At 41.3% G+C, this 16,293-nt stretch overlaps 1 protein-coding gene across 1 annotated transcript in view; it reads left to right on the forward strand.

Moving 5' to 3' along the window:
• The window catches only part of LOC130204109 (protocadherin-15-like), a 172,405-nt gene that overhangs the window by 104,623 nt on the left and 51,489 nt on the right, over positions 1–16,293 (forward strand). Inside the window, exons 27-28 of the mRNA XM_056430631.1 lie at positions 13,970–14,079; positions 14,696–14,836. Of these exons, the coding sequence (XP_056286606.1) occupies positions 13,970–14,079; positions 14,696–14,836 (251 nt within the window). The remainder of the gene's footprint in view (positions 1–13,969; positions 14,080–14,695; positions 14,837–16,293) is intronic.

Below are 16,293 nucleotides of genomic sequence, written 5' to 3' on the forward strand. Positions count from 1 at the left end.
CCATCTTTCTTTATTAAAATTATTTTTTACACACACACGCCAGCACACGCACACACACACGCACACTCACACACACACAATACTTACACGCACACACACACGTACGCCACACACACACACACGACACACACACGCCACACACACACACACACGCACACACACGCTCACACACACGCAACAACCATGGCTGAAGACATTGTTTTGGGTTGTTTGCAGTTCCATTCACACGGAGGGCATATCTTCAAATGAAGCACTGACAATAACTTTAAATCATTGACGATCACATTTTGCTGGTCACATGTCACATCTTTAATAACTAATCGGCCTATTATGAGAATTTCACACACATCTCTGATAATATAGTAATTTTTATGGAAACTGCAACTTGACTGTTTGGCATAAAGGTGTTAATTCATAGTTTGAAGTTACAAATTAGTTAAATAGTTACATTCTGGTGTATCTGATTCTGGCAACGCCTGCCGTAACTGGTAATTATACCATTAAGAACTTCATAGTAATAAACAAACAAATACCAGGTCTGTTCAAATGAAACCGTTATGGATATCTGGGCGGCAGGAAGTGCAGTTAGTGAAGTCACTCTGTTGACACTGAACTTATGATGGCTTTAATGCTGCAGATACATTGTATGTATATAATTGTATGTTTATAAAACAACAGAAGAAGAATATGAGCAACTTGTGTACCTAGAAATGTGGAACCGTAAAGTTATAGAGTACCAATATGTGCAGGGTTCCACTACTGACAACTCAAAGTAGTAAATAGGTAACTAACAATCAAAACACATTTAATATCTACATATCTATATATTAGTGTAAAAATAAGGTTAATGGGAAAATCTTGATAATTATGAGTGACAGGTTTAATTGTTACCCACTCTCTGAGATCTTCCCATGGAGCTTATCTACATCTGTGTGCAATTTAATGTTGTCCATTACGGCGCCACAGAGTCTATTTCTGCATTTCTAGATGTACAGCGTTTAACAAATAAATAGAAAGTTGACTTGTTGTTGATGAAACCTTCAAGATGCAACCTTTTCTTTTTCACAAACAAATGATATAGGTATAATTAACTATGGAGAAGAATGTTTAACATTCAAAGAACATAATCTATGATTTCTCACCTTTCTCTGATGGATGAAAGCAACGATTTTATGGTTTTACCACATTTATAGCACAAACATGCAACATCACAGTCCAGGGCAGTATAAGCAGAAGGTGCTAAGTCTGAACAGCATGGTCTTTGCTCGCCTAATTCAGTTTTAATTACGACTCAGTATGTGCTTTAGTGTAAGGAGATTCCAGAAAAGAATGAAAATATAATGTAGGAACTTTTCCAAGTTTGTTTTCATCGTATAAATCCCAGAAACTCCAAGTCAAAACAAATATGCACACTAGAATCGATTGCTTTCCTCGTCTGCTGGAAACTCATCTGGCCTTTCACTACCTTTGCTTGCTTTAGTGTGTCTGAATTTTGCACCCAACTGTGAGCCCCCAGCAGTGGGAAAGCATATAGAGGGATGTTAACGAAATGAAAATGCATTAAAAATGCCTAAAAGTTATCATAAAGAAATGGTGCCTAATGATGTTTTTTTAACAAAAGAAAATAAAGTGTTTTCCCTCATTCTCAAGCTGCATAAATGTCTGTCCACAGTAGCAATAAATGTGAAGAATTGCTATCACACATCCTCACTTTCATGCCTTGAAATGCCGTTAAAGCCGTTAGCCACCCACGATAAACTCAAGCAACATTAATAAATGATGCTCTTACCTCCCGTGCAGACACACACACACACACACACACTCTCTCTCTCAAGTCATCATTATAACTCTTCCCGTTGGTGCTGCTTTTACGAGGTCACTGGTTCACATCGGAGTTTTTTGTTCTGCGATTGGCTGGGTAGACGGTGGCTTGAGGTCACATGTGAAATTGGCCTATAATCTACAGCTAGTATCTCTGTTTCTCTATCTTGATCTGTCAGTCTTCAGGTCTCCTTTCATTCAATACATTAACTTGTTTTCCTTTTATTGACTCTTTCTGTCATTCTGATGTGTTTTTACATATGACACTAGCTTCTAATGTTCTTAACCCTCCTGTTACCTTAGGGTCAATTTGACCCCATTCAATGTTTAATGCATATTTCTTCTGCCATTCTAGTTTTGTATCAACCCTTCTGTACATCTGTGTGTCCCCATGCTGTCTGTCAGGCACAATATCCAAGTCATCAGACTGAGATCTAAATTGCAAGAGAGGATGAAACATCATATTTTCGGCTGGTTGACTCGATATTTGTGTGACGGCTTGTTCGCTTGCTAGAGGGATAGTATTAGTTTAGTGTCATTCTTTTATTTTGTTTACTGTCTTCCTGTTTCTCTCCTCTCGTCAGCCTTAATCACAAGTCAAAGCATCTCCCAGTTGTCCATCTTTCTTTATTAAAAATTTTTTTTGAGCATCGTACATTCTCAAACAATGAGCTTGTTTTGGCGTTATTGCGACTTTAGCGTCAATACAGAAATACATAAATATCATAGATATTCTGCCATCTCTGGACTCGGCTGATCGTGGTGGTGTGAGACCGGCGTCAAATTAAGTCCGCTGCAGGTTATTTATTTTTTATTTTGGTTTTATTTTGTTGTGAGTGCTGTATTGGTTTGTGTAGATATAAATGTGTACGGATGGGTGTAGGTAAACTGTGTAGAGACTGCGTAGATGTATAAATGAAAGGAAACAGAGCCATACAAGGGGAGGGGTGGGATGGGGAAAAGTTTGTGTAATGTATTTGTTTTGTTTTGTCTTGTTTTTTTGTTGTCTTTTTTGTGTGTCTTTTTTCTCCTTGTTTTCATCTTATGTTATAAAAAAAAAACCATCATCCTTGTGTGGTGATTTCTACAAGGTTATACATTTGTATATTTTCTTTTTGTAAAATAATATTTTCAGCAAAACAAACTGTAAATGCTATTACACTACAAATATTCTTAAAACCTGCATGTGTGCATTATATTTAACTTTGTTGTATTTGTGTGGGTGTGTGTGGAGGTTGCTCTTCTAATTCCATGTTGTGGTCACACAGCACAGAGCACAGTGTATGTACCAGCTTAGAATTAATTATCCCAGCTCCATTGAATCAAAGCTAATTGTACCAGTGTGGTTTTAGGAGCTTACGAATGCTGCTTACTGATTTTGTATGGTTTCAAAAGACTGGCCTCTACCCAAGGGCAAGGCAGCATTACTCATATTAATTACTTTAATGACACAGAGTGACGGACGCAAGGGATCTGTTAAAAGCTGTGTACATTTAACAACAACAGATTATACCAATTACAAATGCCTTTATGAATCCAAAATGTGTTATCCTATGACACTTTTTGGCTTTATGTATATAAAGTGCATATACGGCAAAAACCTATAATCTGCTCAATGTATTGTGGACAATATATGCACAATGAAATGCTGTGGATCGTATCCGAGTGTATCAGAGATAGGAGGTAGCAAACTCACATTGTCACATAGAAAAACATGGAGCCATGAGCCGTACTTATACATGCAGTCCAGGCTTCAATAGAGCAGAGGAGGATGGCCATTCAACCGCAAAGCAACAAATAACACGTGTTGACATGCAGGAGCCCACACTGACCCAGCTCTGCACATCGTTGACACGATTCAAAGTATGTATATAATTGTATGTTTATAAAACAACAGAAGAAGAATATGAGCAACTTGTGTACCTAGAAATGTGACGTATTCTTTATACATTGCTAAAGTTATAGAGTACCAATATGTGCAGGGTTCCACTACTGACAACTCAAAGTAGTAAATAGGTAACTAACAATCAAAACACATTTAATATCTACATATCTATATATTAGTGTAAAAATAAGGTTAATGGGAAAATCTTGATAATTATGAGTGACAGGTTTAATTGTTACCCACTCTCTGAGATCTTCCCATGGAGCTTATCTACATCTGTGTGCAATTTAATGTTGTCCATTACGGCGCCACAGAGTCTATTTCTGCATTTCTAGATGTACAGCGTTTAACAAATAAATAGAAAGTTGACTTGTTGTTGATGAAACCTTCAAGATGCAACCTTTTCTTTTTCACAAACAAATGATATAGGTATAATTAACTATGGAGAAGAATGTTTAACATTCAAAGAACATAATCTATGATTTCTCACCTTTCTCTGATGGATGAAAGCAACGATCTTATGGTTTTACCACATTTATAGCACAAACAGGCAACATCACAGTCCAGGGCAGTAGAAGCAGAAGGTGCTAAGTCTGAACAGCATGGTCTTTGCTCGCCTAATTCAGTTTTAATTACGACTCAGTATGTGCTTTAGTGTAAGGAGATTCCAGAAAAGAATGAAAATATAATGTAGGAACTTTTCCAAGTTTGTTTTCATCGTATAAATCCCAGAAACTCCAAGTCAAAACAAATATGCACACTAGAATCGATTGCTTTCCTCGTCTGCTGGAAACTCATCTGGCCTTTCACTACCTTTGCTTGCTTTAGTGTGTCTGAATTTTGCAAAAAATTGCCAACTGTGAGCCCCCAGCAGTGGGAAAGCATATAGAGGGCTGTTAACGAAATGAAAATGCATTAAAAATGCCTAAAAGTTATCATAAAGAAATGGTGCCTAATGATGTTTTTTTAACAAAAGAAAATAAAGTGTTTTCCCTCATTCTCAAGATGCATAAATGTCTGTCCACAGGAGCTGTACAACAATAAATGTGAAGAATTGCTTTCACACATCCTCACTTTCATGCTTTGAAATGCCGTTAAAGCCGTTAGCCACCCACGATAAACTCAAGCAACATTAATAAATGATGCTCTTACCTCCCGTGCAGACACACACACACACACACACACACACACACACACACACACACTCTCTCTCTCTCAAGTCATCATTATAACTCTTCCCGTTGGTGCTGCTTTTACGAGGTCACTGGTTCACATCAGAGTTTTTTGTTCTGCGATTGGCTGGGTAGACGGTGGCTTGAGGTCACATGTGAAATTGGCCTATAATCTACAGCTAGTATCTCTGTTTCTCTATCTTGATCTGTCAGTCTTCAGGTCTCCTTTCATTCAATACATTAACTTGTTTTCCTTTTATTGACTCTTTCTGTCATTCTGATGTGTTTTTACATATGACACTAGCTTCTAATGTTCTTAACCCTCCTGTTACTGTAGGGTCAATTTGACCCCATTCAATGTTTAACCCTCCTGTTACCTTGATATTTACTGACATATTTTACCCGTGGGGTCAATTTGACTCCAGCAATTAAAACCTCCAGAAAATTATTAGAATTAATATTGTTTTCCAAGTTTAAGTGTGAGGTACTTTTTGTGTGTTTGTTGACTACCTAAATAGCCCTTTAAATATATAAAAAAGTTGATATTTCTTATATGTTTGACACAGTGACAAACAGCCTGGGGTCAAATTGACCCCAAAGAACACCGACATTAAACATTGAATGGGGTCAAATTGACCTTAAAGGTAACAGGAGGGTTAATGCATATTTCTTCTGCCATCCTAGTTTTGTATCAACCCTTCTGTACATCTATGTGTCCCCATGCTGTCTGTCAGGCACAATATCCAAGTCATCAGACTGAGCTCTAAATTGCAAGAGAGGATGAAACATCATATTTTCGGCTGGTTGACTCGATATTTGTGTGACGGCTTGTTCGCTTGCTAGAGGGATAGTATTAGTTTAGTGTCATTCTTTTATTTTGTTTTCTGTCTTCCTGTTTCTCTCCTCTCGTCAGCCTTAATCACAAGTCAAAGCATTTCCCAGTTGTCCATCTTTCTTTATTAAAATTATTTTTTGAAGCATCGTACATTCTCAAACAATGAGCTTGTTTTGGAGTTATTGCGACTTTAGCGTCAATACAGAAAAACATAAATATCATAGATATTCTGCCATCTCTGGACTTGGCTGATCGTGGTGGTGTGAGACCGGCGTCAAATTAAGTCCGCTGCAGGTTATTTATTTTTTATTTTGGTTTTATTTTGTTGTGAGTGCTGTATTGGTTTGTGTAGATATAAATGTGTACGGATGGGTGTAGGTAAACTGTGTAGAGACTGCGTAGATGTATAAATGAAAGGAAACAGAGCCATACAAGGGGAGGGGTGGGATGGGGAAAAGTTTGTGTAATGTATTTGTTTTGTTTTGTCTTGTTTTTTTGTTGTCTTTTTTGTGTGTCTTTTTTCTCCTTGTTTTCATCTTATGTTATAAAAAAAAAACCATCATCCTTGTGTGGTGATTTCTACAAGGTTATACATTTGTATATTTTCTTTTTGTAAAATAATATTTTCAGCAAAACAAACTGTAAATGCTATTACACTACAAATATTCTTAAAACCTGCATGTGTGCATTATATTTAACTTTGTTGTATTTGTGTGGGTGTGTGTGGAGGTTGCTCTTCTAATTCCATGTTGTGGTCACACAGCATGGAGCACAGAGCACAGAGAACAGTGTATGTACCAGCTTAGAATTAATTATCCCAGCTCCATTGAATCAAAGCTAATTGTACCAGTGTGGTTTTAGGAGCTTACGAATGCTGCTTACTGATTTTGTATGGTTTCAAAAGACTGGCCTCTACCCAAGGGCAAGGCAGCATTACTCATATTAATTACTTTAATGACACAGAGTGACGGACGCAAGGGATCTGTTAAAAGCTGTGTACATTTAACAACAACAGATTATACCAATTACAAATGCCTTTATGAATCCAAAATGTGTTATCCTATGACACTTTTTGGCTTTATGTATATAAAGTGCATATACGGCAAAAACCTATAATCTGCTCAATGTATTGTGGACAATATATGCACAATGAAATGCTGTGGATCGTATCCGAGTGTATCAGAGATAGGAGGTAGCAAACTCACATTGTCACATAGAAAAACATGGAGCCATGAGCCGTACTTATACATGCAGTCCAGGCTTCAATAGAGCAGAGGAGGATGGCCATTCAACCGCAAAGCAACAAATAACACGTGTTGACATGCAGGAGCCCACACTGACCCAGCTCTGCACATCGTTGACACGATTCAAATGAGGGTTGCCAGCCAAGTGGTGCCAAATTACAAAAGATGCCATGAGTATGTGACGTTCAAGAGCCACGATGTCATCCTTCTTGTTTGTAAAGTAGTCAACAAAGTGTTGGGAGAAGGGTGGGAGGGGGGGGGGGGCAAAGGGGGTCAAGGAGGCAGGAAAAGATCGGGAAGAGTTGTTTCGGGTTGGAGAAACATAATTGAATTTTGGTTTAGTCGAAAGAGTTTTTGGCTGCAGAGAAGGAGGAGAGAAGAGACTGATAGACGACCCGCTGGAGGGATCACATCGCCCGGCTGGCCTGGGAACGCCTCGGGATCCCCCAGAATGAGCTGGAACATGTTGCGGGCTGAGAGGGAAGTCTGGGTCAGCCAGCTGGGTCTGCTGCCCCCGCGACCCGACCCCGGAATAAGCGGATGAGAATGGATGGATGGATGGATGGATGAAAGGCGAGCAGGTCGTCTGCATGTTCAGTTTTCCCTCGGCACGCACCGAGTCAGAGAACCACGGAGCGAGAGAGGACTTGCAAACCGGTCGTGTCTTAACCCTCCTGTTACCTTTAGGGTCAATTTGACCCCATTCAATGTTTAATGTCGGTGTTCTTTGGGGTCAATTTGACCCCAGGCTGTTTTTCACTGTGTCATCGTTCAGATGAAGTTTTCTCTCTGGTCTTGGTTGAAAACATGTCGATTCCTCTTCTCACCCCTCACCCTTTTGTTGCCTCCTTCCTGTTTTTGCTGTCGGCGTGTACAAACAGCCGAGTGCACGTCGATGGCCCCTGGCGGTGTTACGACTGTGACAACAAAATGCCAAACAACTATGGCGTTGTTATTTATAAGATGTGCTTGGAGCTGGGAGGCAGAGGGGTGAGGTTAGGAGAGAGAGAGAGAGAGAGAGCGTGAGAGAGTAACACGGAAGAGAAAGAAAGACAGACTGAGGAGGTTCTAGGGAGAGAAGAGTAGAGGGGAGCGGTTCTGATATGTGGAGTGGAAGTTTCAGAGAAAGGAAAGCTAAAGAGAGAAGCTACAGTGGAAGTCTGAGGGGAGAGAACACCAGTGTAGAGGAGCGGTAAGGAAGACGCGAGTGAGGCAGACGTACGTGCAGAACAGTCTTTAGAGGAGCAGATGAGCTGCCAGCCTGACATATTGAAGCAAATTGAAACAAACAAGTAGACAAGCAGGTAAAGAATAGAGAAGCGCTGAGACAGAGATGGGCAGATGGAATCAGTTCAGCCAATGAAAGCAACAACAAAACACGTAATGCATAGAAATCGAACATTGTGCTGTAGCAGCGCATTAGAAAGCAGCTTAAGTGGAGCTTGAAGATGGGAAAAGGAAGGCTGGTGTGGTTGGACAGATTCAGCCTTCCTCGTCTATCGCACCAGATCAAAGGAAATCCGGTGAAACGGAGCCTCCGTAAAAGCACAAAGTCAGACGGTTTGTTCTCCTCAGTCTCGTCAGTCGATTCCGTAACGATCAGGAGAGACAAGAGAAGGGAGCTTCTGAGCAAAACGTTGGCAGCTTTTAAATGACTCATTTCATCAGCGTGGTGCTTTCATCTTTGCTTTCGATGAAAGGTAACGTGACGGCCAACGCGCAGGATCGAGTGAGACGAACATTAAAAGCTGGAGACGATTACATTTATGGTAAAAGCAAATTGACCTTAGCACAGAAAAGGCCACCCACACTGATGTCATCGTCCTCTCTCCCACTCATTCGTTATTACTCTAATTCAGTTGGATAAAGGTGTCAACCTCAATGTGGTAAATTAAACAGAAATTAAAGCGCCACGGCTTTTCATTGGACTTGAGTCTCCAGTTTCAAATGTAATTTATTATGTCAGCGCATGAGCATGCTGGTGACTGTGAGGGGAGATGCTACTGTCCACAGACACACTCACAGACATATTCATACAGACATGATGTACACTACCGTTCAAAAGTTTGGGGTCACCCAGACAATTTCGTGTCTTCCATGAAAAATCACACTTTTATTTATCAAATTAATATAAAATGTCAAGTCATTGACAAGGTTAGAAATAATGATTAATATTTGAAGTATTAATTTTGTTCTATAAATTTCAAGCTCAAAGGAAGGCCAGTTGTATCGCTTATATCACCAGCATAACTGTTTTCAGCTGTGCTAACATAATTGCACAAGAGTTTTCTCATCAGACATTAGTCTTCTAAGGTGATTATCAAACACAATGTACCATTAGAACACTGGAGTGATAGTTGATGGAAATGGGCCTCTATACACCTCTGGAGATATTTCATTAGAAACCAGACGTTTCCACCTAGAATAGTCATTTACCACATTAACAATGTATAGTGTGTATTTTTGATTAATGTTATCTTTATCGAAAAAACAGTGCTTTTCTTTGAAAAATAAAGACATTTCTAAGTGACCCCAAACTTTTGAACGGTAGTGTACATGCATTCTTTTACTGTCTCATCCCCTTCTCATAAGTCACCTTCCCTCTTGAGTCCCTCCTTTTATCAAAGCCCTTGAACAGACTCCTGGTTCTTTTTCTCTCACATGTTTTTAAATAGCCGTACGTCAAAGTGCTCCGCTCGAGTTCGTAGTGTTTGTCGTCAGTTGCCAATTATGACAAGACTGGAAAGCAAAAAGTGATAAAAGGGTCACGAAAAGAGAAAGTAGACGCAGAGACACTTGACGACTGAGTCTCTGTAATCGAATCACCAATCCTGGCGCACCACCAAAGCCTTTTAACGACAGCCCTCTGAGCTGATGTTCTCAACAGACCAGAAGCAACTGTTTTAAAAACCTGTCTGATCGTGTAATATTGCAACAACGGCCTCATCAAAAAACTGTTTGGATTTCAACCAAAAAGCTCTTAGAAAGGGTCATGGAGACGTGAAGTGAAAATTACCTTTCAGGAAAATGGCCACAGCGGGAGAAGACCGAACCCACAGAGCTCCAGCCAGCACTTAAAAGTTATTACTTCAGGCAACTAGAATGGGCACTCGGTAGAGCGCATACCATCGCATATCACAAGATTGGGCATTGAATTATGAAAATGTTGGCATTAGTTGCATGCCAATTGGATATAAATTGACCGTGTTATGGTAAAAAGAAGGTTTTGACCTTTCCATGACCTTGACCTTTGACCCGATCGATCCCAAAATCTAATCAAATGGTCCCCGGATAATAAACAATCATCCCACCAAATTTCATGCGATTCGGTTAAACACTTTTTGAGTTCTGCGAGTAACACGGATACAAATAAATAAATAAATACACAGCGATCAAAACATAACCTTCCGCATTTTCAATGCGAAGGTAATTAAGAGCCTTCACTCAACAGCCTCATGTGAACAGTCCTACCGTCGATTAGTAACGCTCTGGGAAGGGAATGAACGGTTGCCGTTGGGTCGGTGTTCATGTCGGCACGTGCACAGGTAGACCCCTCGTGGTGCTCAAGCTCCTCCCCTTTATCCCTGGATGAGAAAAGTGCCCCTTCTGCTGGAGACGATTTCGAAAGTATGTTGAACTTCTTAATTCATTTTATAAATTGTTTTGTCTGTTCCAGTTTTACAAAGATCAATCTATGGGTATTGAATCGGGTGAAAAGAGTAAACGCAAGAAAAAACAACACTTGTAATAACTACTTACTAACCGAGAGTGAGGTCATTTATAACGTTTTTACTGAGGTTTGATATTTCCCGACATTTTCCCGCATTTCCCGAGCGGTCGAGGTTAGTTCGCTGTTTATTATATGGCATTTTTCGCTCCTGTCATTTTGAAAATAAAAACAAATTGTAATGTTAATAGTGTTAAAATAATGCCAGAACCCGACAGAACCAAAGCACGGCTCGGCACGGAGGGTATTGTAAAAAAATTAATGAAAACAAAGAGTTTAAAGGAAAAGGCAGAAACAGAATTTCAATACAGAGAGGGAGACATAAAAAAAGAGGAGCAGTTTTAGGAGGGAAAGAATAATGACAAGAAGGGAAGAAGATGTATCGTACGTATCTAAAAGAGACGAGCTGAAGAGAAGGAGAAGAGTGAGGGAGACGAACAAACGAAGAGGAAGATGCACAGAGGGGAGGCCGTCACTGGCAACATCGAGCACATCCTCATAATCCCGTCTTTCCCGTCACACTGCTCATAGTCTGAGCACTTCAACAGCGCTGGTGAGGTGTCCTTTAGCCCACATTCAGTCTGATTAGGTGTTATTTGTGTGTGTGTGTGTGTGTGTGTGTGTGGGGGAATGCGTGATTCAACCATCCCGATCTTTTGTGAAGACCCCAGAGTTTGTTGAACGGTTCTTGTTTTAATTATTACATTACAGTGAGAGTGAGCCTCCACGACGTCCAAAACGACGTCCCCACGAGTCAAGCAGAACACGGTTGTGCGAATGTGTGTGTGTGTGTGTGTTTCTGTTATCAGCGTCGGAGCAGCTTGCTGTAGTTAGGACAGTAATGATCAGAGAGGACAGTAGGGGAGATAAGGGCTCGATAATGAGCCGTCTGTGTGTGTCTGTTTATCTGCACTATACATGTGAATGGAGGCCGGTGTGCATCTTTATGCCTGGAAATGCGTTTCTGACCTGTCCACTTGGTTGTTGCGTCTGTTGGTACCATTGCATTGTATAGTGTGTGTGTGTGTGTGTGTGTGTGTGTGTGTGTGTGTGCTCCTTCACCTCGGTCAAACAGCCATTGTGCTGAGGGAAGGATGGAGAAATGGAAAACAATTGCCGCTGAGGTCTGCTGGGATGTTGGCTGGAAGCAGCAGCCTGAGAGAAAGAGAGAGAGGGGGGGGGGGGGGAGCTATGGATGCAGAAGGAGAGATGTAGGCGGACATGAAGAGGGTTTAGGAGGGACATTTAAATTTTAGTACGTACCAAATAGGAGTCACATGACCCAGAGTATACACAACAAGGATTTCTTGTTGTCTTGATGACAAAGCACATTCCTAAATGGAAGATGGCCGTGGAGCTGCTGAATGAGACCGAGCCGTAAAACACCTGTAATTTTCCTGCAATGACATATCCAAGCCCTCTCTCTCTCTCTCTCTCTCTCCATTCAGTCCCATTCATCACATCGTGATTACTTGGTCGCTCAGCCAGTTGGTAGCCCCTGTTGCAATGTTTACCCAGCTGTGGCGGTTGGCCTCATGACAGGACGGGGTTTATTTAATGGAGCAAAATCTGCTGGAAATTTGAGAGTTGCCAGATTCTGAGAAAACCTGTCAGGGTTGTAAGCAGGAGAAACCGACCACCACGTGCAACGAGGGGCAGGAGAACAAACACCAGAGCATGTCGGGTTCTCTGAGAGCTTGTGACGCCTGGCCCGGGTCAGAACACCTGTCTACTAATATACTGGACCAAGATTTATCGAAACACGATGTACACCATCAAAAAAGGACTGTGCATGTTTTAGTAGAATAACTTGAGTCACGTGTGGCTTATATCAGTTCCACGGGTTGAAACAGTGAGTTGAATAATCCACTTGTTTGTGATATTGGGCTATACAAAATAAACTGAATTGAATTGAATAGTTGTTCAACAGAACATTAACCAGTGACTATTATTCTAATCAATACTTTTCTCTGGTTTCTGCTTCACAAATGTCAAGTTGTTATGCTTTCCACTGCAAACCCAATATTTTATATCTCAATATGAAATGCTGTTTGAAATGATGATGGGCTATGTTCACCATTTTCTGGCATTGAACAATTGATAGATTGACAGTTGCAAGAAACCAAACAATTATTTTGCCTTTTTTTCCAAAGCAATCACTCTATTTATGAAATGATCTAGTAACTTTCAGCCAATGGAAAAGACGCATTAACTGTGAAGTCTGTACTCTCAGACGTCGGGCCTGGCTCGCGTTGGGATCCCATCAGCCAGTGGCCAGGCTCACAGTGAGTTTGAGACTGATGTGGTCATCATGTGCACACAATCTGGACAATTAATCAAATGTAGGTCTTGCATCATCTTCCCCTCACATGGGAGACCCCCTCCCTAGGAAGGAGAACAAAGGGATGAAGGGAGGAGAAGTGATGCAGAGCTGAGACCTGCTGTCTGAGTCCTGTTTCCTTGCTGCTGATGCAACCCGACATGGATAGATGCTGTTGCTTCAAAGCAAAAGCTTTTAAACAACAATATAACAGGGTGAAGAATGTTAAAAGCGTGAGCAGCTATTCTTCAATAAAAACAGGCCGACTTAACCCTCCTGTTACCTTTAGGGTCAATTTGACCCCATTCAATGTTTAATGTCGGTGTTCTTTGGGGTCAATTTGACCCCAGGCTGTTTTTCACTGTCAAACATATAAGAAATATCAACTTTTTTATATATTTAAAGGGCTACTTAGGTAGTCAACAAACAAACATAAAGTACCTCACACTTAAACTTGGGAAACAATATTAATTCTAATCATTTTCTGGAGGTTTTAATTGCTGGGGTCAAATTGACCCCGAGGGTAAAATATGTTAGTAAATATAAAGGTAACAGGAGGGTTACACATTGAATGGGGTCAACTTGACCCTAAAGGTAACAGGAGGGTTAAACTGCAGGGAGGAACGAGTTTTAATGGGGGACTTGGATTGTGAAGAATTCATAGAAGTTGAAATATGTGTCTGCTGTTTCTTGGACCACTAAACACATCCGATCATTCAGTGTCAAGTGGAGACAAACATGTGGACACACATGAGTTCTGGCGTATTGAAGAGACGAGTGTCACCACCAGTGTTTACATGAACTTTCTTCTGGTTTAAATTCGAGGAACAGAGCTCACATGTGGATGCATTGGGCGGGTATAACCCTCAGTTGGGTATAACTTTGATCCTTGAGAGCAAGTGGGCCCACAGTCTACGTATGTATAATTAATATCTGTTGATATTGATTGACTGATCCATTCCCAGGTTCCCACGGGTGAGCGAGGAGGCTGCTGTTGGGACCCCGGTGGGAACCATCATGGCGGCTGCTGTCAATCAAACGATCGTCTACTCCATCATCGAAGGCAACCAGGGAGGTGAGCTTTGGGTCTCGTGCCTCATGAGTTGGCTGGATTCACTTCCTGTGTGTGGCACCAATGAGGTGGTTGGTTCACTTCAACATTTAATTTCAATTCAGTTTCTTTGTAGAGCCCATTTTCACGAATTAGAAATTTGTCTGAGTGCTTTACAATCTGTACACATAGACATCCCTGACCTTTGACCTCACATCGGATCAGGAACAACTCCCAAACAACCCTTCAGGGGGGAAAAAGTGAAGAAACCTTCAGGAGAGAACAGAGGAGGATCCCTCTCCAGGATGGACAGAACAATAGATGTCATGTGACCAGAAGGACAGATTTAGAGTTAAAATACAATCAATGAATATGACAGAGTGGATGAAGAGTTGGTCGTCGGCATATTCCACGATGGAGACCTCCACGATCCATCAGGCAGATGGCGGTAGGGAGGAGGAGTGGGCGGAGCCTCAACAGTGGGCGGAGCCTCAACAGTGGGCGGAGCCTCAACAGGGCCATGGCGTAGTTGGTCCATCAGGCATTCAAGCCTCCCTTTTTGACCTCCCTCTCCTTTATTGTGCTCTCTGTTTCTTTCGTCCGACTCTTGCTGCCATTGGTTCTCTCTCTGTCTCTCCAGATGTGTTTGCGCTGAATGAAACGACAGGCGTGATTTCCACAGCCAAGCCCCTGGACTACGAGGCCAACTCCTCCTACGTCCTGAAGGTGGAAGCAGACTCCATGAAGGTGGTGTCCACCAACCGCCGAGTGCCCTCGAAGAGTAAGTCCGCGGTCGTGTTGATGAACGCCCCTCCGATGATTACGGGACTAACTTTTCACAGAGGATCGCATCGCCGCAGATTCCACAGACTTTTTTCTCTGCAAACATCCGCACACGCACACTGAAGGATACAAAAAATAACACTAGTGTCAAGATACACTTGCCACAGGCTTTTAGCTTTCTCTCTTGCACTTTTCTCGCCCCCACTCCACTCACGCTCTCATTCTCTCTCAAGCTTTCTCTGCTTTTTACTCGTACACGTCCGCCTCAACTCTTCTCCTCGTCTATACAGTTATGTCTTGGAAGACGTGACATATTGGGCCTCTGCTGCTGCTGCCTTTCAATGAGCCTTTCCTCTCTCTCAGGTGTCTCTCAAACCCGTAGGCTGTACCAGCTTGTTGTCTTCACTTTAAAACGCCTGCCTTTTCTCCTTCTTTTAAATGTATGTCTCTCAGGTTTTTTCCCGATATTCAATTATGTAGCTGTTCAGAATTCATCTCTCAGATAACAAACGAGTTTCCACTGATGAAAGTGAACAAATAAAGCTGGTGCAGTTTGGAAGATTGTGGATTCTCTCTGTAAAGGCACAACGTTTCCCCAGATACCCAAACATTGGCACAGAAGGATCTCTGCAGGTCTTGAACTGCTGTAATTCAAGCCGAACTTCATATCATTTTATTTTTGCACTCATTTTCTTTCCAATCCATCACAATTATCCTGCTTTTGATTCATGTGGGAGGAAAGACTAACAAAACAGTTTGAATTGAAATGAAAACTCTAGTGAAAAGGACTCTGCTTAGTCTCTTGCGCTTTGACCTCTCTCATTCCTTTTTTCTGTCTCTTCTTTCTGCCTTTTTTCTGCTAGTATTTCTCTCTTTTATCTTCTTTTAAAAACATACCTGCATTCTTTCTAATTGTTGCTCGGCTCCCTGGTTTTCCCCTCCTCGCTGTAATTACAGTGTTTAACACATGCTATTGTCATTTCACCCAACCTTTTGACGAATCATTGTCGTCATTAGAAAAACACTTTCAATTATTATTGCCACGCAGTTTAATCCGGCTGAATCAATATGATTTTTACAACGTGTTAATCTGTTTTTAAATGAAACTGAAGGCTGGAATCGTAAGTAGACATTTCAGCTTGGTGTCTTGATGTCTCTTCTACATCCGCAGATTAAAGCAGCTGCTTGTTTGTTTACGTTTTATTTGTATATGCTTAAATTGTTTATGCTTTTGTTTTTTTCCGTTTTTTATTTACAACTCCCTGTTTTTGACCAGATGAGACTGAATGCAACTCGTTCCAAGTTGCAACCACTAACATTGAATACATACCTGCAAACTTGTCACCTTTCGGCGAAATTCGCCGTTTTGAAATCAAAAGAGGTCATCCACGTGAATAGTGTAGATCCGAAGAGTTTTTGTTTTGGGTAGGGGGGGGGTAAATTGGACGGCCGGCG

Source organism: Pseudoliparis swirei, chromosome 13, assembly GCF_029220125.1.
Source record: "Pseudoliparis swirei isolate HS2019 ecotype Mariana Trench chromosome 13, NWPU_hadal_v1, whole genome shotgun sequence".
NCBI classification, from domain to species: Eukaryota; Metazoa; Chordata; class Actinopteri; order Perciformes; family Liparidae; genus Pseudoliparis; species Pseudoliparis swirei.